The 23,932-nt window shown below is 47.3% G+C and overlaps 1 protein-coding gene across 4 annotated transcripts in view; it reads left to right on the top strand.

Moving 5' to 3' along the window:
• Positions 1 to 23,932, top strand: part of ANO2 (anoctamin 2) — a 341,730-nt gene that overhangs the window by 130,863 nt on the left and 186,935 nt on the right. For all 4 annotated transcript variants that reach the window (XM_045061286.1, XM_019834398.3, XM_019834399.3 and 1 more), the window contains one exon: positions 2,189 to 2,253. In XM_045061286.1, the coding sequence (XP_044917221.1) occupies positions 2,189 to 2,253 (65 nt within the window). The remainder of the gene's footprint in view (positions 1 to 2,188; positions 2,254 to 23,932) is intronic.

Below are 23,932 nucleotides of genomic sequence, written 5' to 3'. Positions count from 1 at the left end.
ATTCAGTTACACGCTAATATCTATTCAGCTTGCGTATGTAGATGACGTCTAATAATGGTTCATTACCAGATCACTTCATTTCCAGGCGGATGAGCTGTGAAGCTCACCGGCGAAGTGTTTGAAACCAAAATGCGGTTTGCCGCTGGGATTGACACCTAGGTTTTGCCCGCATGCTGGCTCTGCTAACGTTGCTGGGAAAACGTCACAGGATGGCATGGCTTGATGTGTTGGTGCCTCATTTCCTCCCTTAACTTCTAGAATGTGGTGCACTCAGGTGTTGCCCCCACAGCTCCACAGAAACCCCTCTTGTCAAGGTCATGCGTGACCTTACAGTCACCGAGTCCGGAGGTCACTGCTCCATTCTTATCTGACCTGACCCATCAGCAGTGTTTGGCACAGCTGGTCATTTTCTTCGTTTTGAAACCAGTTGTGCCTTAGTTTCCAGGACACCACACACGTCTAGCACATTCCCGGCTGCTCTGCCGTCTCCTGTGCTGTTCATCATCTCCTTGCTCTCTGACCATTGCCGCACTGGGGCCCTGATGTCACGCCTCTTCCTTACCTACTTCCTCTTTCTTGGTGGTTAGATCCTTAGTTTAATGACCTTATAAGTCATCTCTGGCCTGACACCTCCCAAATGTACATCTTCTTTGTAAAGGAGATGGACTCTCCTTTGAACTCCAGAAGCTTACGTCCAGCTGCTTACTCATTAGCCCCATGTGGATGCCAGAAGGGCATCTTGGATTAGCACGTCCCAGACGGAACTGGTTCTGCCTTGCTGACTGGTTTTTCCCACAGTCTCCCCACCATAGCGCGTGGAGTCACCATTCACTCAGCAGCTCAGGCCAGGTTCTCCATCTCTCATTCCACATCCAATCTAACAGTCAATCTTACTCTACATTTAAAATATAAAGTGGAATCAACCACTTCTCATTACTTCCCCCACTGCCTCTGTGGCAAAGGCCACCATGATCTCTTCTGGACCGCTGTGGTAGACCCCCTACTCCTGTGCCAGCTCTTAGTCTCTTCTCCACACAGCAGCCGGAATGGGAGGTCTGTAGTCAAGGCAGACTGTTTCTCCCCACTCCGGCAAATCTCCCCTCCTGGCTTCCTTCAAAGTCCAAAGGTTTGGGCGTGGCCTACAAGCGCATGAGTGATCTGCCACCTCAGTACTTTCTGACATTATCTCTCATTTTTTGCCTCACAGTCACATTGCCCTGGAAGTGCAAACAGGCTTCCCTGTTTTCCCTAGGATATAACGCATGCACTGTCCTCAGGGCCTTTGCACAGGAGAGCACTTTTCTGCCTGGCACATTCCCTCACTTCTTCAGCTCAGAGGTCACCTCAGAGAGGCCTTCCCTTGCCATCTATCTAAAATAGCATCCTACTCCACTCCGCTGCCCTTTGTATTCTATTCCTTTGCCTCAATTTGCTTTTCCTGAAGCCATTTATAAATCTATTTTTTTAAAGTTTACTTATTTATTTTGAGAGAGAGAGAGAGTGAGAGAGTGAGCATGTGTGCAAGCAGGGGAGGCGAGGAGAGGCAGAGAGAGAGAGAGAGAGGGAGAGAGAGAATCCCAAGCAGGCTCTGTACTGTCAGCACAGAGCCCGACACAGGGCTCGAACTCACACATCATGAGATCATGACCCAAGCTGAAACCAAGAGTCAGATGCTTAACCAACTGAGCCACCCAGGTGCCCCAAGCATTTATAAATCTTACATGTTGGTGTGTTTCTGTTTGTTTCCACACATCAGGGTGTAAGCTCCATGACAACAGTGATTTTGTTTGGTTTATAGCTATATCCAGCATCTGGCACGTAGTAGATGTTCAATAAATACGTTAAATGAGTGAATGAAAGCAAGCCAGGACTCATTTTCCTGGACGAAGCAAGGCAAGGGAATAAAGAAGGTGGGGTTATGATTGTCACGCACCGCCCCAGAGTGTGATAGAGGTCACCTCTATAGCCTCCTATAGCCAAAGAGGAAGTCAGTCTCTGTAGCCTCCTGCCTTTGGATATCTTTCTGGTGGATCTCGTGAGAATTTTCCTAGAAGCTGAACTTTGGGGATTCAATTTTGATTTGCTAGGGTGGTTTGGGGCGCTAAAATTTTGACTTGCTAGGGTGGACAAACAGGTGAACAGTTGTCCCCCTGCACCTCTTATCTGTTTCCCTGTTTTTCTTGTTTAGCTGCTGTATCAAGAATGGGCACGCTACGGAGTGTTTTATAAATTTCAACCTATTGACCTCATCAGGTAAGATCTGGGGGGCACTCTTGGGAGGACCCTAGAGATGCAGATTCTGAAAGGCACCCGTCAACCCTCTTAACCCCTGGCAGTCTGTTGGCCAAGTAGAGGGATCTGTTTTTCTAGGCTATGATTGTCCTGCTCTATGTCTGATGCATGAGGAAGCAGCTCAGGGCAGGGAGGGGGATGGGGTCTGTGTGGGGCAGCAGTTTATGTACATTGATATACCATAACTTCTGTCTCTCAGCATATAGTCTCTCTTTCCCTGCCTGTGTGTGTGTGTGTGTGTGTGTGTGTGTGTGTGTGTGTGTGTATGCAGCTATCACTCTTACTATTGTCCTTCAGATTCATCCTGGAGGATAGGGTGAAGCAGATCCTTGGGTTATGCCCAAGTGGCCATGGTGTTGACCAAGAGAAGGGAAGACCTGACTAATCACGTGAGGAATAAACTGGCTCTTCTGACAGGGAAGGTCAGCTCTTTATGGCTTCTTCACATTAGAAGGGAGAAGAGACTGGAATCCCTCTCTTTAGTGCTGCCCCTCAAATGATGTCTTGGTACCTTGAGAGTTTCCCTAGCTTCTGCAGAACATTAGTGAAAGTCCTTTGAGAGAACGTACTAGAATGCTGTGGGTCTGACTAGCCTCAAGTGGGTTGAGGACTCTGGAGTCTCAGTGGGCTCTCTGAGCCCAGCTTCATTCCCGGCTGGAATGTAGGGAGGCAGCACTGTGAAGCGGGAAAGCACTGAGCTGAGAGTGGAGGCCGGGCCTGCCATTGTGGGCTGTGGCTTCTTTGGGCAAGCCACGTTCCCTCCATGGTCATCGGGATCCTGGTTATCGTAAACTGAAAAAAAAAAAAAAAAAAAAAAAAAGGAATAATAAATTGGGAGGCTGAACTGAGGGATCTGTGAGGAGATTTGGTAGCACAGGCCCATTTGGAAAAGATGGGAACTTTTGGCCTCATGACTGCCATAGTGGACTCACTGCCACACGGTCACTTGTGGCTCTTCTGATGAGCTAATTAATCAGCCAGTAAACACAGAGAGTGTTCCTGGCTAATTGCCCTGGGCTGGGATTGTGAGAGGGGCAGCAGCCAGAAGGATTGTGTCCAGAGGGAGGGATTCCAGCTTCTTCTTGGAAGAAGAAAGCAGCCTGGGGGCCGCAGCTTGGGTAGGTTCACCTCCCACACAGAGATGTGACGGCCCGCCCAGGGAACTGGGAGCTTGCTTGGATGTCTCTTGACAGCAGGTGTTTGTTCCAGCTGAAGACTGTTAACTGAAGCGCTGGGGTCGCAGAGCAGGGCCATGGGGTGCCTGTGACTGAGGCTTCCTCACCCCACACCTCCCATTCCCTGGCTGCCTTGTCTGAAGCACTGGCCACCTAGATTGTTCTCCGGGCCACACCAAGGCTGTTTCCTCCATGCTTGGTGGGCTTTGATCTTCCTCCTTGCATCCCAAGTGGCCACCCACTCTGTCGCCTGTTTTCTCCAGCTACATACTCGTTTTTACAAAATATGATGAAAAAATAAGAATTTTCCCTACCAGAGAGCCTTGTCTTTTCCCCCAGAGACTTCAGGTGACTGGCCGCCAGCTAAGTGGAAAAAGGCTCCAATGTGCACTCAGTTTTGGCCACCAAAGCGGCCTCACCTGCAGGGGAAGAATTACCTTTGGAGCAAAGCCTTGCTCTGGGGCCTGGCGGTTCCTGAGGACACAGAGCTCAGATCTGTCTAGACGGGGCATGGTGTGCTGTGGAGCTGGAGGCTGTCCACTGCTCCTCATACATCAGATGGCTCAGGGAGCTCCCACAGCTCCTGGGTGAGGCCAGCGGCTTGGCTGGTTTGGCTGGGAGGGAGGAAGCCTGGAGCCTCAGGCATCCCTCTGAGGCTGGCTGTGGGGGAAGGGAAGGGGGTCACTGGGTGGTGTATGGGGGTTGTGGGGGGGGGCTGCTGTCCACCCAGTGGTATAAGAAACTCTCCAATTTCAAGGAGCTGCTGGAAAGAAAAATTGACAGTAGTGGGAGAGAGGGAAGGGCCAGGGGCATTAGGGGCGAACAGAGTAATAGGCGGGGAAGCAGAGACAGGTAAGCGAGACCAGGGTGTGAGAGGGGTCATGGAGAGAAAAGAGGGTGCAAGGTGTGGGAAACAGCTATCCACACCCAGCAGGCACCACCCTGGACTCCCGTTACATTGCCTTGCAAATGGCCCAGCTCACCTTGCCCGATTCAAAGCCACCTCCTTTTTCCTCTTTATTGGCAGCCCTCTTTCTCACCTGCCACTCCCTGCTCTGACACCAGGTCCTGTGGGTGCTTCTTCAGGGCCATCTCTCTTCAGCAACTTCTCCATCTTTCCTGCCACTGCCTGTCAGGACCCACCTGGCCTGTGCAGAGTCCAGCCCCTGGCTGGCCCCCACACTGTGTCAGTGTTGTTCCATTGCTGCTTACTAACATGGACCACACCCTCTTTGTGCCTCATGTAGAAATTGTCTCCATGCGCTTGTGTTGAAAGCCTTGCGGAAGCAGGAAGTCCTCTATAAGTTGGAAATGACAATTCATACAGAGGCTTACGGGAGGCATTTCCCGCCTGTTTCCTTGGACACTCAGCTCCTTTTCAGTACTGATCTTCTGTTCCTCCTGTGGATCCGCAGTGCTCCTCCTTCATGCCAAGTATTTGGAATGTTCTAAAGCATCGAGCAGTTGACAACTCGGTGGGGGTGGGAGATCTGTGTGCATTTGAAAGCCCCAGGATTAACTATCTTTTCCCTTTCAAAGGCCTTCAAGCCTAAACTGAAAATTTGGGGTTTGAGGCCCCTTTCCCAGGTGTTAGAAGTGGACAGAGGGGAGGCAAGATACCTTTCCCTGCACCCCTCACCCCTGCCTCCTGCTGCACCTTCATTCGTGCCCAGCAGGCTGCACTGTGAGACTGCTAATGGGTCTCTCCCAGCCCAACAGGGCTCTCCACCCCTGGATCCTGTCTTTGCTCTGGAAAGCTTGGGTGGGGCCTGCAGGCCTGAGCTGTATGTGTGTATGTTTGTGTGTGAGAGAGAGAGCATTGCCTGGAAAGTTCCCCAGGGAGGTATCCAGCAGGGATGCCACTCTCAGTAGCTCTCTCTAAGAACTTGCAGCCAGCACCACTTATGCCCTGGTAGAAACACAGCTTGTGACCAAGACAATGGATGAAATGATGCCTTAGCTGGAAGGAAATGACTCTTCTGGTCCCTTAGGAGCCATAAGAGGGTCCTCACAGCCAGAAAAGTAGATTTTTTTTTTGTCTATACTGCTCTAGGTTAACTCCCCAACATCCCAGGAGGGAAACAGCCTTTATTTTCCGGGGAACCTGGAGGCCTGGGGCCTTTTGAATTTGTGCAGGTGTGATCCACTATTAGGGCCATGACCTGTCTTTTCACTAAAATTAATGTCTGCTCACAGGCTGATTTTCTTAGCTGGAAGGTTTTGGTATGGATCAGACAAAGCAGTAGGCTTTAAGCTGAGTTTAACTTAGCTTCTAACTATGTTGAAGTTGGTATACATAAATTTTATTTTAAGCCCATGCCGCTGCTTGCCCACGACTTTGTGAGGAAGAGAGGGGTCCAGAAGTCTCCCAGGCTTAGCATGACTGCAGTCCATTGACTTTGGGGAATTCTTCAAGAGGATAATGCATGGACGGCCTCGGGTTTGCCACACCGAATCAGGATTACAGTCTGGAGAGGAGTGATTGACTCTTACTCATTACTTAAAATTTTTTTTAAATCTTTATTTATTTTGAGAGAGAGACAGAGTGTGAGCAGGGGAGCTGCTGAGGGGAGGGAGACACAGAATCAGAAGTAGGCTCCAGGCCCTGAGCTGTCAGCACAGAGTCCAACATGGGGCTTGAACTCACGAACCGTGAGATCATGACCTGAGCCGCAATTGGACGCCTAACCGACTGAGCCACCCAGGCACCCAGACTCTTACTCATTACTTAATGCCCACTTCATGAGTGAGGCTTCCTAGAAATCAGGACTTGGGCATGGAACCCGTCCATGTGGCAGCTCTGGAGTTCTCTTCGAAATGTCCTGGCCTAACGTCTTAAGACACGAACACTTCCACAATGACTTGAGAGTGATTTCTATGGGGTCACACCATCTCCGCAGCCTTTGGGGCTCATCTGTGAATAGCAAGAGCGGCCCTGTGCCCCCACCTTGCTGCACATCTCTGCCATCTTAGAATCCAGCCCTCTCCAGCCTGCCCATGGGGAGCCTCTCTGGAGCCCTGGCATCACAGGAATTGCCTTTCCCTCCTCCTCTGCAAGGCGGAGGTCCTTGTGCTTGCCAGAGTTCTCCAGGACAGCCACTAGACGGCTGTGTGATTTGATCTGTCCCTCTCGGTCTTGGGGCCCTACTTCTACCCCCCTGAAATGTGACCCATCCAAATCCCTCCAGAAGGAAGACAGAGGAAGCCACATTCTTTCTTAGGAGGCTTCTCAGCAGGCCAGGCTCAGGAAGGACCGGCCGCAGCTGGTTTGGGGGAGGGACTGGAGAGGAAAAAATGTTGATCAACCCGTGATTAATTATTTCCTGAGCACTGCTGCCTCCTCCTTGATCCTTCTCTGGGATTTATAAAGGCAGTTCAGTCCAACGCAGTAAGCATTTACTGATGCTTACGGCGAGCAAGTCTCTGTGCTAGGAGGCATGGGGAGGTGCAAGATGAATAAGGTGGGGTTTGTGCCCTAAAGATCTAGCAATTATGTAGGGAGGTAGATGTGTGCAAGGCAGGATGAAGTGAGGGCTTAAAAGGATTATAACTTAAGTACAAACATAATACTGCAGGACAGCAGATGAAGAGTAATTGCTACTAGCAGAATAAGGGAAGGCTTCCTGGAAGAGGTGGCATTTGAATTAGAAATGTTACTTTCTGAAGGACTGAGGTTAAAGGACATGAATGTGTATTCATGGCCAGCCTGGGCTGCCCTTTGTATGGATTTACTGTTTAGCCTGATACTGATGGCTGGAAATCCCACTGACTCAAAGCTAGATACCTCATGACTGTTGAGTGAGAGCCGTTAGGTCAAAAAGTTGACTTACAGGACTCACCTGTATAGACTCTGTGCCAGTCTGGCCTGTGTCCCCGGCTCTGCCCTGTGAATTAGCAGAGAATTGGAAGGAGGTGAGGCTAGATCCAAGGGAGAGGAGACCAAGGAGAGACGAAGTGCAGGGCTAGCACCTTGGTATTTGCATGGGTCCCAGCATTTGAAGTATTGGATTTGGCAGGGCAACCTTTTGCAGACTGGAAAGAAATAGTATCTTGTGGGCCTGAAGAATATTTTTCCTTTACCTCCCGGGTTGGGGGAACAGAGTAGACACAGAGCAGCAGGCAGTAGCTGGTTGAGGCAAGGCAGAAACAAGGATTGTAATGTTCTGTGCTGTTATATTCTGGCCCATTGTACAGGTCAGGAAGTAAGCCAGGCTGTTTATTAAATGTAGCTGGGACAGGGTTCTTGCTTCCCCCACTGAGAGCCACTGTCCTTGAGGTGCAACCCCCCCCCCCCACCCAGAGGGAAAGCAGTAGGTCTGTGGTCAACCTGTGGACAAGGAGTTGGAATTCAGTGCTCTCCACTCCAGTCCAAGGCTGTGCCTGGAGGCCAGCTTGGTCTTATGAGGGTGGCCTCCCAAGCTTCAGAACAGCCTTCCATGGATGGTGGCTCCTGTTTCAGATCAAACTTTTAATCTTTCTGCCTACAGTATCAGCCATATGGTACACATGGTGGATCTCAAGTACCAGGAGGCCACACACACACACGCACACACACACGCACGCACGCACGCACGCACGCACGCACACTCCCCATGGCCACCCAGAATTCCATGGGCAGAACCGGGGAAAGAACAGGTTGTCTGCCTCACAGCTTATTGCCTCCTTGACTCTCTTATGTCCAATTTTGCAGGGAAGAAGAGAGGCTGCTGTTATTCTAAAAATACATGGCAAGCTATATTTTCCATTTTCCCCTTGGGCCCTTGTGAGCAGTAGACTCTCAGCTACCCAGAACCTCCAGGACCAAACCCTACCAGCAGAGGAGGAATGCACTTAGGGGCCACCACCCCAGTGCCTAGGCCTGGAATGAAGGGATGGAGACTTGCTCTCACAGCATATTCCAGCAAATGCCCAGCCTCTGCTTGATTTCTCTTGTAGTAGAAAGCATCTTGCCTCAGGGGTCACTTGTTTTCTCTGCTGGACATTTCTAGTCACTAGGAGATCATGGAGCTGGATCAGGAACTTTGCCTATTTCCCTCCTTCGGATTCTAGTTCAGCTCGCTGGACTTTTTTTTTTCTTCTACATAAAATGCTCCTGGGCCTTTCTGCATGTCCTTGTGTGACACGGGCTCTTCAACAGCCTCATCATCATGATGCTTCTCTTTGGGACTCACTGGCCTTGGGGTACTCAGAGCAGGGTCCTTCTGCACACATTAGCTAGTGTAGTTGAACCAACACATATTTTGCACTGACCATGTGTCAGACACTGGTGCTGGATGTATGGAGATGAGTTAAGCATGGCCCCGTTCTGAGGGAGCTTAAGTTCAAAGTCAAATCTCTAAGCTTGTAGATGGCCACTAGGCTTTTCTGGGAAATGAAGGGACAAACTGATGGAGAAATTTATAAAAAGTAACTGTGAGGCTGTGAAAACTAGCATATGGAAAAGATCATGATGGGAAATTGACCCCCAAACTAGTCATCTGCAATGATGGGCTTAGGGGTATCAGCCATGCCTCAGGCAAAGATTGTTGGGAGGTGACCGTAACTCTTTCTAGACATATCCATGTGATATGTCACAGTACCCACACACCCTGGAAATCCTCAGGAAACATTTTAGGATCACATAACTTACCAAATCATGGCAAAGCCTCACATGTGTCTAACTGAGGTCATCGTGTCTAAAGAAAAAACTCAGCCGGGCTGGAAATATTTCAGGGAAGGGAAAGTAATGTGATCAAAGATTTGGAGAGGACGCATATGAAGACAGACTTAAACAAATAAGAGCTCCCTATCCAGGAAGGAAATGGAGAAGGAGTAAGGCCGCCACTTACTAAGTTAAAAGATGGATAGAGTGTGCATGTGTTTTAAGTTCTGAGGCACTTGCTTAGGGACATTCTCTTAGGTGAGGAGCAGTGGGTTAAGAATGAAAAGAACTCAATTTTAGCTTCAGCTTTGTTTCCAGTTGATGTAATGTCTGGACAAGCTGTCTCCCAAACCTCAGTTTCCTCAGCTATGAAATAGGGACCATAACACCTGTCCTACCTGGCCAGTGATATTAGTTTGAGGACTGTGATAAAGTATTGCACAAATACTGCGGTGATGGACATAGGTTTGGTTAAGCGAAGCTATTATTTATCTGCTCCCTAGAGGAAAACGATAGTATTCCCTAAGCTAGCAGAACTTTACATAGCCCTTCAGCTCAAGAGTTTTGACAAATATTGCATAAGCATAGGACTATGTTTTCTCATTGTAAATCAGTGCATTGCAACTGTGCACTTTGTGTGTGTGAGCTCTGTGCCTCCCAGTGACCCTGCAACAGGAGTATTCTTACCTCCATTTTACAGATGGGAATACTGAGCTCAGTAAGATAAGGACCTTCCCCAAGCCACAGAGCTGGCAGCCCATCTGGGATTCACACCCAGACCTGTCTGATTACAGAAACTATATTTTTTCCCTTGTAGCATGTGGCTGAAGGTGACACACGGCTCCATCCAACTGGACGTCAGGCAAGCTGGGTTTCCAGCTATCTGGTGTTAATCTCTGAGGGAAAACTAGTGTGGGCTCCTGGTGAGTGGAGCTCATTGGCTATAGTCAACCTCTGCTTTACAGTGGTGTCATGGTTATGAACAGTCCCCTGGGCATGGCAGGGGTGATGGGCCACTCTTGGCTCGTTGAGCTGGAGAGAATCATTTGTGCCTCTGTTAAGCAACCCCAGAACACCATGCTTTTGATTTCTCAATTCTGTTTTTTGCAGTCTTTTTGTTCTGACTTCTTCCATGTTGTCAGGTTGTCAGTTGTCATTTCTTCCTCTTGTCAATCGAGTAGCTCCTGCCCAACTCCAACGTGCTGCTGTGTCTCATTTGCAGGTTTCGCAACCAGACACCCCAGCAGGTTCGCACTGTGTACCAGGTGAGACTCTTCCACAGTCTGTCCCAGAGTCTGGCTCCTGGCTCCTGTTAGGTGTGGGATTTTGTGGAAGGTCTGCCTTTGTCATGGGAATGTCTTCTTTTTGTTCCCCAGTGAGAATGAAATGGTGTTTCTGAAGCTCAGGGGGCCTCAGAGATGGGACCAGAATAAGTGTGATGTCGTCAGGTCGCAAGAAACCCAGATGATCAAAGATTATTCTCAAAATAGAACTCTGTTAACAACACGGTCTTTGCATCATGGGTCTACTGGATGAAGAACTTTGCCCTGGGTGTGGCATCACAACTAAAAGAAATGGGGGAGCAGGAAGCTTGAAGTGTTATGTTGGGACACAAGGTGCTCATAATGGAACGCTGCTGATAGAGGTCACAGAGCTGTAAATAGTGCCCAGCAGGTAGCTGACACACCAGATATATGTTGATGTTCAAGGAGCAGGTGGTAGAAGGTTTAGAAGGGGTAGTGCCTGGATTTAGTATGGTTTGTGAGGGAAATATGTAACTTACAGAGCAGGTGAGTTTAGAGTAGAAAGCAGAGGTATGAAGGAGAGAAGAAATATGGTCGGGAGCTTTACAGGACTCTGATAAAGGCATTTGTGGTCAGGAGAGACCAGAGAATGGCCAAGGCTGAGGAAGCTCTGAGAAGAAAGCACAGCACTACGGGCAGTGGTTGGAGGAGACGTTTGAGAGAGTGTGGCAAGAGAGCCCAGACAAAGGAGTCACGACAGTGGAAAACCAAAGGGGATGCTGTCAAATGGCTTCTCTGGAATGTAGGCAGGTGGCAAAACAGGGCTCATGAGGGTTTCAGGACTCATGCACTCCTAGCTGTGAAGTGGTAGCAGGCAGTTTCTCACCCACTCTCTTGGGAAACTTTGGGCAAGTCACCCAGCCCCTTTGGACCGGGTGCAGTCTCTCTCCCTGATGGAGACAGGGGGATCTCTTCTCCTCTGCAAAACCTCTAGGCTGGCCGTGGCAGGTGCAAGCCTGTCTGCGGAAGTCGGGGACCTCAGGTAGATCTGAGGGACTGCTCTTGCCCTAGCAAGAGGGAAGGGACTAGCATGTGGATAAGTTACCATGGACACGGCCCAACTGTTTGATCCCGTGAGCCACTGTCTCACCACGTGTCTCTGGAACCCTTGAGCTCCCTGTTCCTGCTAATGATATTCCCTTGAGTGATGTTCTCCACCCACACCACATGGGTATGTAACCAACATAAACAGAAAACGTCTTAACACATTGAATAACATTGGCGGAACACACGTTACAACAACAACCACAAGATAGCTAAATTTAATTAGCCCGGCACGCCCAGGCTTTTCGCAGAGGGACATGCCTCTGTTTTAGAAACGGAAAACCACAGCATTTTGTGGGTCTGGAAGTCACAGACATAAGCAAGAAACAAAATAAAGCAAAACAAAAAGCTTCAATATCCCTGCCTGGGAGGTTGCTGTCCTCCAGTACCTTTGAGATTATCTAAGGTATTCAAAGATATGAGTGGTTGGCTGACCGCCAAGGATTGCTGTCTGCCTCTGGCAGAATGGTTGATGCAAACTTTGAAAGATGTGGCACCTAGCTTGGGTCACCCAGCCCATTGAAGGGACTCAGGAAAACTCATCTTGAGGGCTTAGGCCTCAGGGTTGTTGGCTCCACCTCGTCAGTTTCTCTCATAGAATCCATACTCAACTGAACACAAGAGACACCGAGAGAGGATTAAAGGACTGGGATTTTCAACTTTTTATGTGGGCATTTTTGTCCAGATGAGGGTAAGGACAATGGCTGATTTCCAGCTCTTATCAATAACAAAATGGCAGTATTGCCTTCGGTTGATATTCTGCCCAATCCTCAACCTTTGGTCAGGAAGGCAAGCTGCTCAGTGGAGAGAAGAACCATCCTAAGGGTGTCTCTTTGCCCCACTCATGGACACTCAGCCTCCTGGAAGCCCCACCTGATGCACCTGATAGAGATTCCTCTTGTCTGTGGAGCTTCATTCCCCTTCACTTCATTCATCCTCCATGCTTACTCCATGATCTGTTTCCCCTCTTTGTCAAATCCTGTGAGATCATATCTCTCTTTGGAATACTAGCCCTTCTCTGAAGGCTTAACACCATCCAGTCAAATCCTGTGAGATCATATCTCCTTTTGAATATATTAGCCCTTCTCTGAGGGTTTAACATCTAACCATGCAGTTGGAAAGAAGACTCCATGTTTTTGGGGAAGAGATTTAAGAAATTCTGTAATTCAGTTCAGTTTTATCCAGTGAGTTCATTGAGCACCTTCCCTGAGCCAGGCACTGTTTTAGGCACTGGAGTTAAAAATGACAAAAAGGTAGATAGCTATGGGCTGACTTTGGGTGGTTACGTTATTTATCATCTACCTGGAACACTTTTAAGAGTAAAGGTGAGCACTATTAATAATTATGCTGAGTGTACTAGTCAACTATTGTCACGGTAATGCTGCATAACAAAGTACCCCAAAGTCAGTAGCTTATGACAGCAGTAACTTATTTGTCTTGCTCGTGTATCTGTTGGTTGAGTGGAAAAGCTCTGCTTCAGGCTGCGGGTTGTCTGGGCTTGGCTCCAGACCTCAGACTGTCCAGGTCTTCATAGTTGTGTACATTCTCCTTAGATCAGAAGCTACCTGGGGCATGTTCTTATGGTGAATCACAAGAGCACAAGCAAAGGAATGGAAACACATAGCACCTCTTAAGGTATCACCAACATCACATTTGCTACTGTTCCATTGGCCAAAGAACTCACATAGCCAAGCACAAATCTATGTTGCTGGGAGGTTAATATTGGCTGAAAACCAATTTGACCTACCACACTGAGACAGCAAGTATAAACCAGGACTGTCCCGGGAATATCTAAACCTGTGGTCCACACTAGTCTGATCTCCTGGGGCTTGTGATCTAGTAGGGAACACAGATAATATATAGTTAATTTTAAATGTGGCATGGTTTACAGTGGAGGATCATGGAATGTGTGGGAATAAAGATGTAGGGTAATCTAGCCTAGGTGGAGAAGGACTTTGAACTAAGTTAAGGAAGTTACTTTGAACTAAGTTTTCTTAAAAATTTTTTAATGTTTATTTGTTTTTGAAAGAGACAGAGCTTGAGCAAGGATGGGGCAGAGACACACACACACAGAATCCAAAGCAAGCTCCAGGCTCTCAACTGTCAGCACAGAGCCTGATACAGGGCTCGAACTCATGAACTGTGAGATCATGACCTGAGCCAAAGTCGAATGCTTAACCAACTGAGCCACCCACGTGCCCCGAACTAAGTTTTGATACATGAGTGAAAGCAAAGATAAGCCAGGCAAAGGTATGCAGAGTAATGGCAATAGCTGATATTACATGGTCCTTCCTGTGTGTTAGGCACTGCTTAAGCTCTTTACATTTGCTAACCTACAACAGCCCTTTTTTTTTTTTTTTTATTTTTTTTTTCAACGTTTATTTATTTTTGGGACAGAGAGAGACAGAGCATGAACGGGGGAGGGGCAGAGAGAGAGGGGGCACAGAATCGGAAACAGGCTCCAGGCTCTGAGCCATCAGCCCAGAGCCTGACGCGGGGCTCGAACTCACGGACCGCGAGATCGTGACCTGGCTGAAGTCGGACACTTAACCGACTGCACCACCCAGGCGCCCCTTTACAACAGCCCTTTGAGATAGACATCACTATAGTCCTTTCGCAGATGAGAAGTTAAAACACAAAGAGACTGTGAAGTCACTCAGGGTCACACAGCTAGTAAGTAAGAGGTAAGATTTGAACTCCTGAGTCTGGCTTCAGAGCTGGTTCTCTTCACCACTGTGTATACTGCCCCACTGTTGGAAGAGAGTGCATTAGGTCTGCAGCGAGGGGAGTGATAGGGGGCCAGGCTGGAGTGAAGCAGGACTCAGGTCCTGGAGGATCCTGTAGGCTGGTTGAGGATTTGGGGCTTTATCCTAAGGAAAAGAGTACGTCCTTGAAGAGTTTGGCTTATGTGGGTGCACTTGTGTGGACCACATTAACATGATCTGGCTGGGCTTTTACTTTTAAAGGACCTGAAGTTCTTCCTTGTGGGGCACTAGAAAGAGATTGCACATTTTGTGCCAGACAAGATGGAGGAGCGGGGTTGGGAGGGTCTGGGGAGAAGAGCGGTTTCTGCTCCTGAGATGTCTTCTGTCCTTCCAAGAGGACATGACAGATGTTCTGGGTGGTATGACATTAAGCTTAGAGTCTCTTTTCTGTTTTCTCCCTTCTACATCCTAACTAACCCACAGATTTCACTAGGTTGTAATGGCCCTGTTCCCCAGTGGCAGATGTCTCAGTAGGCATGATGATGACCAGTACTAATAGCATTGACCCCTATACTCACTGTGCACCTGTGTCACCATGCCCTCTGTATGCGTGCTCTGCTTGGATCTTCACGGTAACCCTGTGAGGTTGGCACAGTCACCAACCTCATTGTCAAAAAGAGGACACTGCAACACAGAGTAGATAAGTCACTTGCTCCAGATCTCACATAGTACAACTCCAGAGCCCATTATCTTAACCACTTTGTACCACTTTGAGAGAGGAAGGCTGTTGGTGAGATACAGGGGCTGCTTCCTAAAAGGAGCCTCCAGACGATGGTGGGGAATAGTGAATGGATGTGGTCAGATGTTTAGATGGTATGGTGAGGGGACTCTAGGACCTTTTAGAATAAAACAGATCTGGTTCCTTAAAGGGGGTATTGCCAAAGATCATTGAGACTTAGGAATTTTAGATTTGCAGGGGAGGTCCTTGAAAGCCTCGCTTTATAAAAAAGGAACCAAAATCCTCTAACAGATTTAATGGGGCAGAGGGACATCATTCCTTTAATGATAAGGAATCATTAATCTTTGCTGCCGTAACCTGCTGATATTTAATACAGACAGTGGTGAGCTGGGAGGTAGAAGGGTGTGTGGGGTTAGAGGTGGTGGAAGATGTTCCAGGCAGGTTGACTTACCTGCTGCCTTCCTCACCTAACAATAGGGGGGTTGGGATGGGTGATCTGTAACATCCCTTCCAGGGCCAACTTTCTAGGCTCTCTAGATAGAATCTTAAGCCTGAAGCTGGTCTGGGGCAGGACCCCAGGTCTCACAATGAGGCAAGTTGATGGTGGCAAGGAAGGATTGGAGCCTGGGAGTCTGGACCCCCAGTTCTAGACTCAATCCATTGGACTCACCACCACCCAGGGTACCCCTGCTGCCATAACCCCTGGATTTCTCTCTTCCTCTTCCCTTTCCTGAACACCCCCATCTCTGTTTTCTTTTGCCTCTCCAGCTTTGATCACATCTGGAGCATTTTGTGGAGTTGATGAGTGTGTGTTTTCCTGTTGGGACACATGGTGTATATCAGAAGCACTTAAGAAGCTTTGGATGAGTGGAAAAGTCTGCGTGGCATCTCAGGGGCTGATGGCCTGGAGGGTCGATGGCAGCTGCATGGCAGGACACCTGGCATGAGGGCTGACTGACTTTGGGAAGGCTCAGAGGCCCGGCTTGGGGGCTGCTGCTCCAAATGGCTTTGAGTTGTTCCAGTGGTGTTGGTGCATGGGAATTATGTGCGTGTGTGTGTGCATGTGCGTGAGTGTGTAAGCAGACTGGACGGCCCTCTGCCTTGTTGCCATGGGATGCTGCCCTTCAGGGCTTTGCTCTCCATCGTAACAGGGGCTCTTCTCTGCCTGCATGCACATCCAATAACATAAACCAATGGTGTGTTTTCTATAGGTAGACGGTGGGTGATGAATGTGACATGGGGCAGAGAGGCAGAGCAGTAGTGTGTCTTTGAAAGGTGACAGTAATTTCCAGTGAGCCACCTGGTGGGACCACTGAGCAGTGGGGATAGATGAGATGCAAAGTAGACTTCCCTAGTGAATGAGCTGGGAACAGTCTGGTCCCCTGACCAGGACTCTCTTTGCTGTCTGTTGTCCCTTCTCTCAGTGTTGGCCTTTAGTCCTCAGAGTCTTGGACATGGGCGGAGGGGAGTTGGCATGTTTCTCCGTAGGTGAAGATACTTTCGTGGGTGGCGAGGAGGGGTGGGTGTGCCTGGCCAACTCTGTTTACTATTCATTTGGAGCCGGACTCCTGGCAAGGTGTTTTAGAGCCCATCATGGCTCTCTGGTGTCCTTCGCAACCCTTCCCAGGGCCTGAGTTAGTGATCTTCAGGCTTCACGGCTGCATGCATCTCCCTCTAACCTCTCTGGTTCCCCTGCACTTTCCCTTCTCCCTCCTCCAATAGCCATCACACTTTGTTCTTTCCTCTTCCATCTCCTTTCCTTACCAGTCTGTTGCAGCTACTCTGTATCTGTTCACCCCTAGTGACATCTTCCAGGTTTGGGGGTGACTGACCCCCATCTTGGCTTGCCAGAGATGATTTTGGAAAGTGATAGAAGGTATTTATAGGCTCAGGGTAGGGGTGGTGCCAGAGAATGCCACACAGGGTTCAGCCTAGAAGGTTGCTTATGCTCTTGCAACTCTAACAGAGAACAGTCCTGTCTAGCCATGGCTCAAATTAAATTGCAGATGCCCCTAACTCAGGGTTAGGAACGTAAACAACTAGTGGGTTGTAGACTTCAAGCAGTGAGCAAACTCGGCAGGAGAGAGGCCTAGAGAGGGCTGGCTGTGGATGGATTTTCCAACTGATGTTTTTCCAGAGGTTTCCTGACTTCTTAAATTCCAGGCACCAAAGCACCTCTCGGGCAGCACATCTGGGAGTGTGGCTCCTTCTTGTTTGTGAAGCAGTTGTGAGCAGAGGGAGCAGAGGTTTCTTCCATTTAACTGGGCCCGCTCAGGGAGAGGATTTAGACAGAGGGTGGAGAAGGGAGTGCATGGGCTGCAGAGTCCACACTGGGTTGTGTGACATTCTGACATAGTCCCAGGAGCCTGAGTCTGAGCTCAGGATACAGTGACAAGGGCTTAGTTTGCAGGCCTGGCCCTTCCTGTGAGGCAGGTAGGCCGCCGCCCCCGTGATGTGACTTGCTCATCATTGATGCCCTCATCATTCAAAACACTCAGTGATTCAAGCACATATACTGTGGCAGGAACTGTACAGGCAGTAGTAATGAAAAATTCGGGCCTTTGAGGGGCTTATAGTCACCTTGGAGAAAAGGTGAGTCAGCTAATATCTACAGATGTGTGATGACTGCTCAGACAGAATATGTGCAGCAGAATTAGGAGGTACAAAAAGGGGGTTCCTGAATCAGAGGAGGCCTGGAATATGCATGACTGAGCTATGAATAATGACATAAGTTGGGTAGAGAGGAGGGGGGTGGGCATGAATTAAGGCAAACAATGGTGAAAAAACATAATCATTCAGGGGTCTGCAGGAGGCTGTGTTTCACAGGAATGAAAGGTATATGTGAGGGTGGGGAGGGATGTAAGGCAGGAAAGATAGGCAGGCATCAGATCATAAAGCCAGCGTGAAAACTCTCAATCAAAGTGACGTGGAAGGATTTTGAATAGGAAGCTGGTAAGATCAGACTGAAGAACGTTATCTGAGGGATAAAATTTCCCCAACTACTTTTCCCAGAAGTGTGTCAGGGCCAGGGCAATGCCAAGCCTTGTGGAAATGGGGCATAGATTGAGTCTCTGGTGGGAGAGAGGATGCCAGGATGGGAGAAGGGGCAAAGTTTCTTGGAGAGGGAGACCTCATAGGAATAATTGGAAGCTTAGGAAAGACAGCTCAGTAGCCCAAGGCCATGCAGCTAATTCACAGAAGATCTGGGGCTGCTGAGTGGAAGCCAGACAGGAATAGTGACCCCACAGTTTTGCTCTACGGTGGCCCCAACCTCTCCATTTCCAGCATTACTTGTTACCTGTGAAAGTGAGCTGTGGGAGTGTTCATGGGAACGTTTATACAAAATCCGCACACAGATCGCAACTTTACCATCACCCTGGAGTTTTGCCAAGATACTTTCTAAGAGCTGGTGTACTTGTTGGTGTTTCCTGTGCTTCTGATCTCTGTTCTCCTGGGGGTAGAGATTATGAAGGACAGAGGTAGCATTGATTGGCCAGCGTCAGTCAAGGGGTTGTGTTATGCCATCTAGTCACTAGGCTCTGGGTCCTTGAGAATGGGAGGCATACTTACCAGATTTTCCATTGGTACACATGTGGAAGAAGTAGTTGCCCTGAAAGATAACGGAGTCAAGATTCAAAGTTATGGTGTCACTGACCTTGAGCTGTCAGTCCTCCATGGAAGATGGTGCTCCATTCTGGGCATCCCATTTTAAGAGGTACATTGACACTAAAGGAGAGTCACATGAAATATATGATTTCACTCATATATGGAATTTAAGAAACAAAACACATGAACACAGAGGAAGGGAAGCAAAAATAAGATAAAAACAGAGAGGGAGGCAAACCATAAGAGACTCTTAAATACAGAGGACAAACTGAGGGTTGCTGGAGAGGCGATGGATGGGGGGATGGGCTAAATGTGTGATGGGCATTAAGGAGGGGACTGTTGGGATGATCACTGGGAGTTTTATGTAAGGGATGAACCCCTGGGTTCTACTCCTGAAACAAGTACTACACTGTATGTTAACTAACTTGAATTTAAGTAAATTGATTAATTAAAAGAAAGGTCACAGATGGTGCAAGTTGGTGGCCCCAGGGAAGATTTTAGCCAGGAGACATTTAAAAAGATTTGGTACAAAAGATGTGTGAATATTCTTAGTCTGAACCTATGCTGTCTGGTTCCCCACACCCCCCAGCAGTCCCTATTGTCTTATATCCAGCAGTTCACATTTCTGCTGTGTCTTTTAAAGTGTGACCCATTTAAGTGTGACCCTTGAATTAAAGCAGAGATTCCCAATTCTAGCAGCACACCAGAATCACCTGAGAAACTTTTTAAACACGGATTCCCTACTTCCACATCTGGTCATGATGGAGTACCTACTGTAGGACTAGCTTTTCTGCCATAAACAACTACAAACCTAGTTAAAATTCAAGTAATAACTGTTGCCAGACATTAGACAGCAGGCAGGTAATCCCCGAAAGAATGAGGTGAGCCCTTCTGTGGCTCTGAACAAGTGCAAAATAAAATAGCAAGATGGTGTACTTCTATCCAAGCATATTGGTAATTACATCAAGTATAAACGGGATAGAATATAATTGTAAGGTTGGATTAAAAACAATACGTAATTATATGGTGCCTACTGGAAACATACTTTAAATATAAGGGCACAGATAGGTTTAAAGTATAAGGATGAAAGGAGATATACCACATAAACGCTAATTAAAAGGAAGCCAAAGTGTCTATGTCAATATCAGACAAAATAGACTTCAGTGTAAGGAGTATTATCAGAGATATGGATAATATTTGTAATCAATAAAGGAGCCGACTTCTTAAAAAGATGCAACCGCCCTATTTATGGTTGTGTGTACCTAACAATACACAGGGAGCAAAAATTGACAAAACAGGAGAAATAGACAAAGCCACAGTGATATCTAGGGATTTCAACTCTCTCAATAACTGATGGGAACGAGTAGACGATCAGATGTGGTACACCTGAACAACATTATGAATGAAATTATCCTAATTGATATTGATAGAACGCTGCACCCAAATGGCAGCAAACACATGCTTTTTGTGTGCCCATGGGCCATTTACTGAGCTGCTGTACTCTAGCCCTTAAAACAAGTTCCAGTGATTTTTTTCGGAATTGAGGTCAGATGGCATATCTCCTCAGACCACAGTGGCATTAAGTTGAAGGTCATTAACAAAAAGGCCTACCCGCAGCCTGCCGTGCCTCTGCCCCTGTGTTTATGTAGGGCCACCCCTTGTTCACCTGCTTCACGCCGACCTAAGCCAGTTCAGCCACCCGTAATTCTTTACCATAGTCCCTGCAGTTTTTGAGTAAGTGACATTTATTAACAAGTGTGAAAAATAATAGCTCTCACGACGTGTTCAGGATGTCCCAAGCCATCGTTCTTTTGTATTCTCTGACCCATCTCCGTGCGTGAAAGATTGATTCCAGGCAAACCCCTCAACTCTAGAGACAGAACTTTGTCACCTTTATAAACAGTGTCAGGGAAATAGAATCCAGAGACTCAGCCAGACATGGGGCCATATAGGGGTTTAGCCTAAGGCATCTAGGACAAGGGGTACAGGCCCCCTTGGATATTTATAAGCAAGGGTAGGAAAATGTCTGAAATAGGTCTAGCCCGTCCACATTATTTGAATACCTCTAATTTCACCAAGTGAGAGCTCTTTTCTAACACTCGTTATGCTAGTCAACAAACAGGCCATCGTTTTTACCCACGAAAACCCATTTCTGACACTATGCTAATTAACCAAGCTGTGCTTGTCGATGGAGATGCGCGAGGCAGAGAAACCACCTGCGAGAGCGGGCTTCCTGAATAGAGCGCCAGCTGAACACCTGGGCCGTCTTGGCTGGCACCTGCATCAGAGCTGTGGCCGAGTAAGACACCTCCGCTCACACTTTATATGATCAAGTATTTTGAAGTAAATTCTACACATTGTAACATTTTCCTAGATGGTTTCTCCTTCTTTTAAAGATGTCCAGGAAAGGACGCCCAGTCCCCTTCCCTTGCAACCTGTTCCAATACCTCATGAAGTGATCAGGGTTTCCTTTTCCCCTTCCAGAACTGCTTCCAGGAACATCTTTATGCTTGTTTTTGGAGCCTCCCTCAAAATGTGCACAGCCTCTACTGCCTGCCCTGCCCTTGTAACTTTGATTTAAGACTCGTAATTCCTCAGGGCAGAGCGCGGGTTTGGCCGAGTTTCACTGCTGGTGTGTTTACAAGTGAACAGCCACGTAAGTGGCTATTAACTTTCTCTCTGTGGTTGTCGTACTAATTGTTTTATGCTCAGATAATTACTTTCAGTGATCACGTTGTTCGCTAGCAGTCTCTACTGAAACCAAAGGAAAGGCTGAACGTGTTGAGAGACAAGAGGTGTTGCTGGACGTTTCTCTGTGTCCTTCCCTGGTGGCTGGTGGAGCCCAAGAGATCAGACATGGCTGCTTAGCTAGAGGCGAGGGCCCGGACTCAGTGACACCCGTAAAAGGAGGAGAAATTGGTTTAATTTGTTTCTTGCTTTTTATTTTGAAATGATTTCAAACTTACAGGATGGGAAAACTGTAAAAGTAATGCAAAGGACTCCCTGATTGTCAGCGCTCAGGTTCATCACTTGTTCACATGTTGCTGCATGTGCTCTGCCATTCTCTCTCTGTCTATACATTTATGAATACATTATCTTTATTGAACCATTTAGGAGAATGTGGCAGACGTCATGCCTCTTTATCCCTTAAGTACCTGAGTGTGTGTTTTCCAAAAACAGATTTTTTTTTCTTACAGTGTAATTTTTAACACCAGGGACTTCAACATTGCTGTTGATGCCATTATCTGATCTAGAATCCATATTGGAGTTTCAGTGGTCCCAATAATGTCCTGTATTACCATTTAGAGTTGGTATGTCTCTTTAGTCTTTTTCAATTTGTGATCTTGTTTTAGTCTTTCATGACTTTGGCATTTTTGAAGAATAAAGGATCATTTTGTTGAAGGTCTTTCCGTTTGGGTTAGTCTGACGTTTCCTCATGACTGGATCCAGATCATGTATTTTTAGTAGGAATCCTACATAAGCGATGTGTGTCCTTGTCAGTATATCACGCAGGAGGCCTGTGCTGTCTGTGTGTCCCTTTTATGGTGATGTTAGCTTTGATCACTGGGTTCTTCGTGGTGTCTGCCAGATTCCTCCACTGTGTGGTTACTGGTTTTCCTCTGTAATTAATAATAAATTTATGAGGACAGTCTTTGAGACCCTGTGAATATCCTGCTCCTCATCAGATTTTCACCCCTTACTTTCAGCAAGCAAGACTTGTTTTTAAGTTTTTGTACCTCTTGGGATGGCCTCTTGAAGGGAGACGTAGTAGAGAAACTCCTTATTAAAGGCCCTGCTTGGTGTGTGACCATTTTGTGTCCCTGTTCCCTAACACCATGTAGCATTTCCTGAAGAAAGTAGACATTTAGATTACTTAAATTGAGAATAGAGAAGGGAGATTAATTTACCTTCAAATGGCTGTGTGTGTGTGTGTGTGTGTGTGTGTGTGTATATGGGGAGAGGGGGCGTGATAAAAAATGTGGAAATGCAAAAAGGAAGTTTGGCTAGAGAGAAGTGAGTAAGCAAAATACTGTTGAGTGAGTTCTTGATTCGATACTGTCACTGCACAGTAAGTTTCTGTAGTTCATCAGGTGAGTAACCAATTAGGTTTCCCATTTTAGGTATGGAATCCTGGGTCTAGGTGTGTTCAGAGGTCATCAGACTGGGAATGTCTGATGAGTTGTTGGGCTTTCCTTTATTTTTTTGATACTTCAGAGGGGAGACCCCACCATTCTTTCTTACATAATGCAAAACTGGGATCTTGGGGAGCAAAACAGAGATCAGATGAGGCCCCTATTTTTTAATTTTTTTTTCAACGTTTTTATTTATTTTTGGGACAGAGAGAGACAGAGCACGAACGGGGGAGGGGCAGAGAGAGAGGGAGACACAGAATCGGAAACAGGCTCCAGGCTCCGAGCCATCAGCCCAGAGCCTGATGCGGGGCTCGAACTCACGGACCGCGAGATCGTGACCTGGCTGAAGTCGGACGCTTAACCGACTGCGCCACCCAGGCGCCCCGAGGCCCCTATTTTTAAGAAATCTATGTACTCTTCCTTTTTTTTAAGTTTATTTATTTTGAGAGAGAGAGCGAGAGAGAGCATGCACACAAGTGGGGGAAGGGCAGAGAGAGAGGGAGGGAGGGAGAGAGAATCCTGAGCAGGCTCCACACTGTCAGTGCAGAGCCCCATGTGGGGCTTGAATTCAAAAACTGAACCATGAGATCATGACCTGAGCTGAAACCAAGGCAGATACTTAACTGATTGAGCCACCCAGGCACTGCAAGAGATCTGTATATTCGGCTAAGAGAGATGCCTCAAATGACCGTTCCCCATCCTCATCAAGGTTCTTTGGCCTTCACTTATTTATTTGGCCTTTATATCTAAAATAAACTCCACTCTTTTTGGACTGCTCTGTCTGAACTGTGACACTTACCTATTGGCACTTAATGCTCACTGTCCCATATCATTCATTATGCTTTCATGTCACACTGATCTTAGTTTGAGATGATCATTTTTTCATTGATTCCAAGAGTCTTCTGATTGTAAGATATACATTTATTTTATGTAATACTTAAAGGTGAACATTTGAATTAATGAAATATGGCATAAGAATGGTGGTGGTAGAACCTATTGTTTGTGCTTGTTCATTCATTCATTCACCATTTACTTGGCATAAAACAGTGTGCTCGTTTTTGTGTGGAGGTACAAAGAATTCCCTTCAGCACTTAGCTGAAAGTGAAGAAAATAGAGAAAACAAATCAGAATTGGATGAACTTGAATTTGATCCTCAGTCTACCATTTCCGGGATTTATGATCTTGGGAAGCTCATTTAACTTCTCTGTGTCTCCGTCCTCACCTATAAAACGGGATTCACAATACCCATCTTGGAGTGCTGTTGTGAAGATTGCTAATAATATTTGAAAATCA

The sequence above is a fragment of the Felis catus genome, chromosome B4 (assembly GCF_018350175.1).
Source record: "Felis catus isolate Fca126 chromosome B4, F.catus_Fca126_mat1.0, whole genome shotgun sequence".
In the NCBI taxonomy this organism is placed as follows: Eukaryota; Metazoa; Chordata; class Mammalia; order Carnivora; family Felidae; genus Felis; species Felis catus.
The sequence above is the reverse complement of the archived record's forward strand: the minus strand, read 5'-3'. Positions and strand labels throughout refer to the sequence as shown.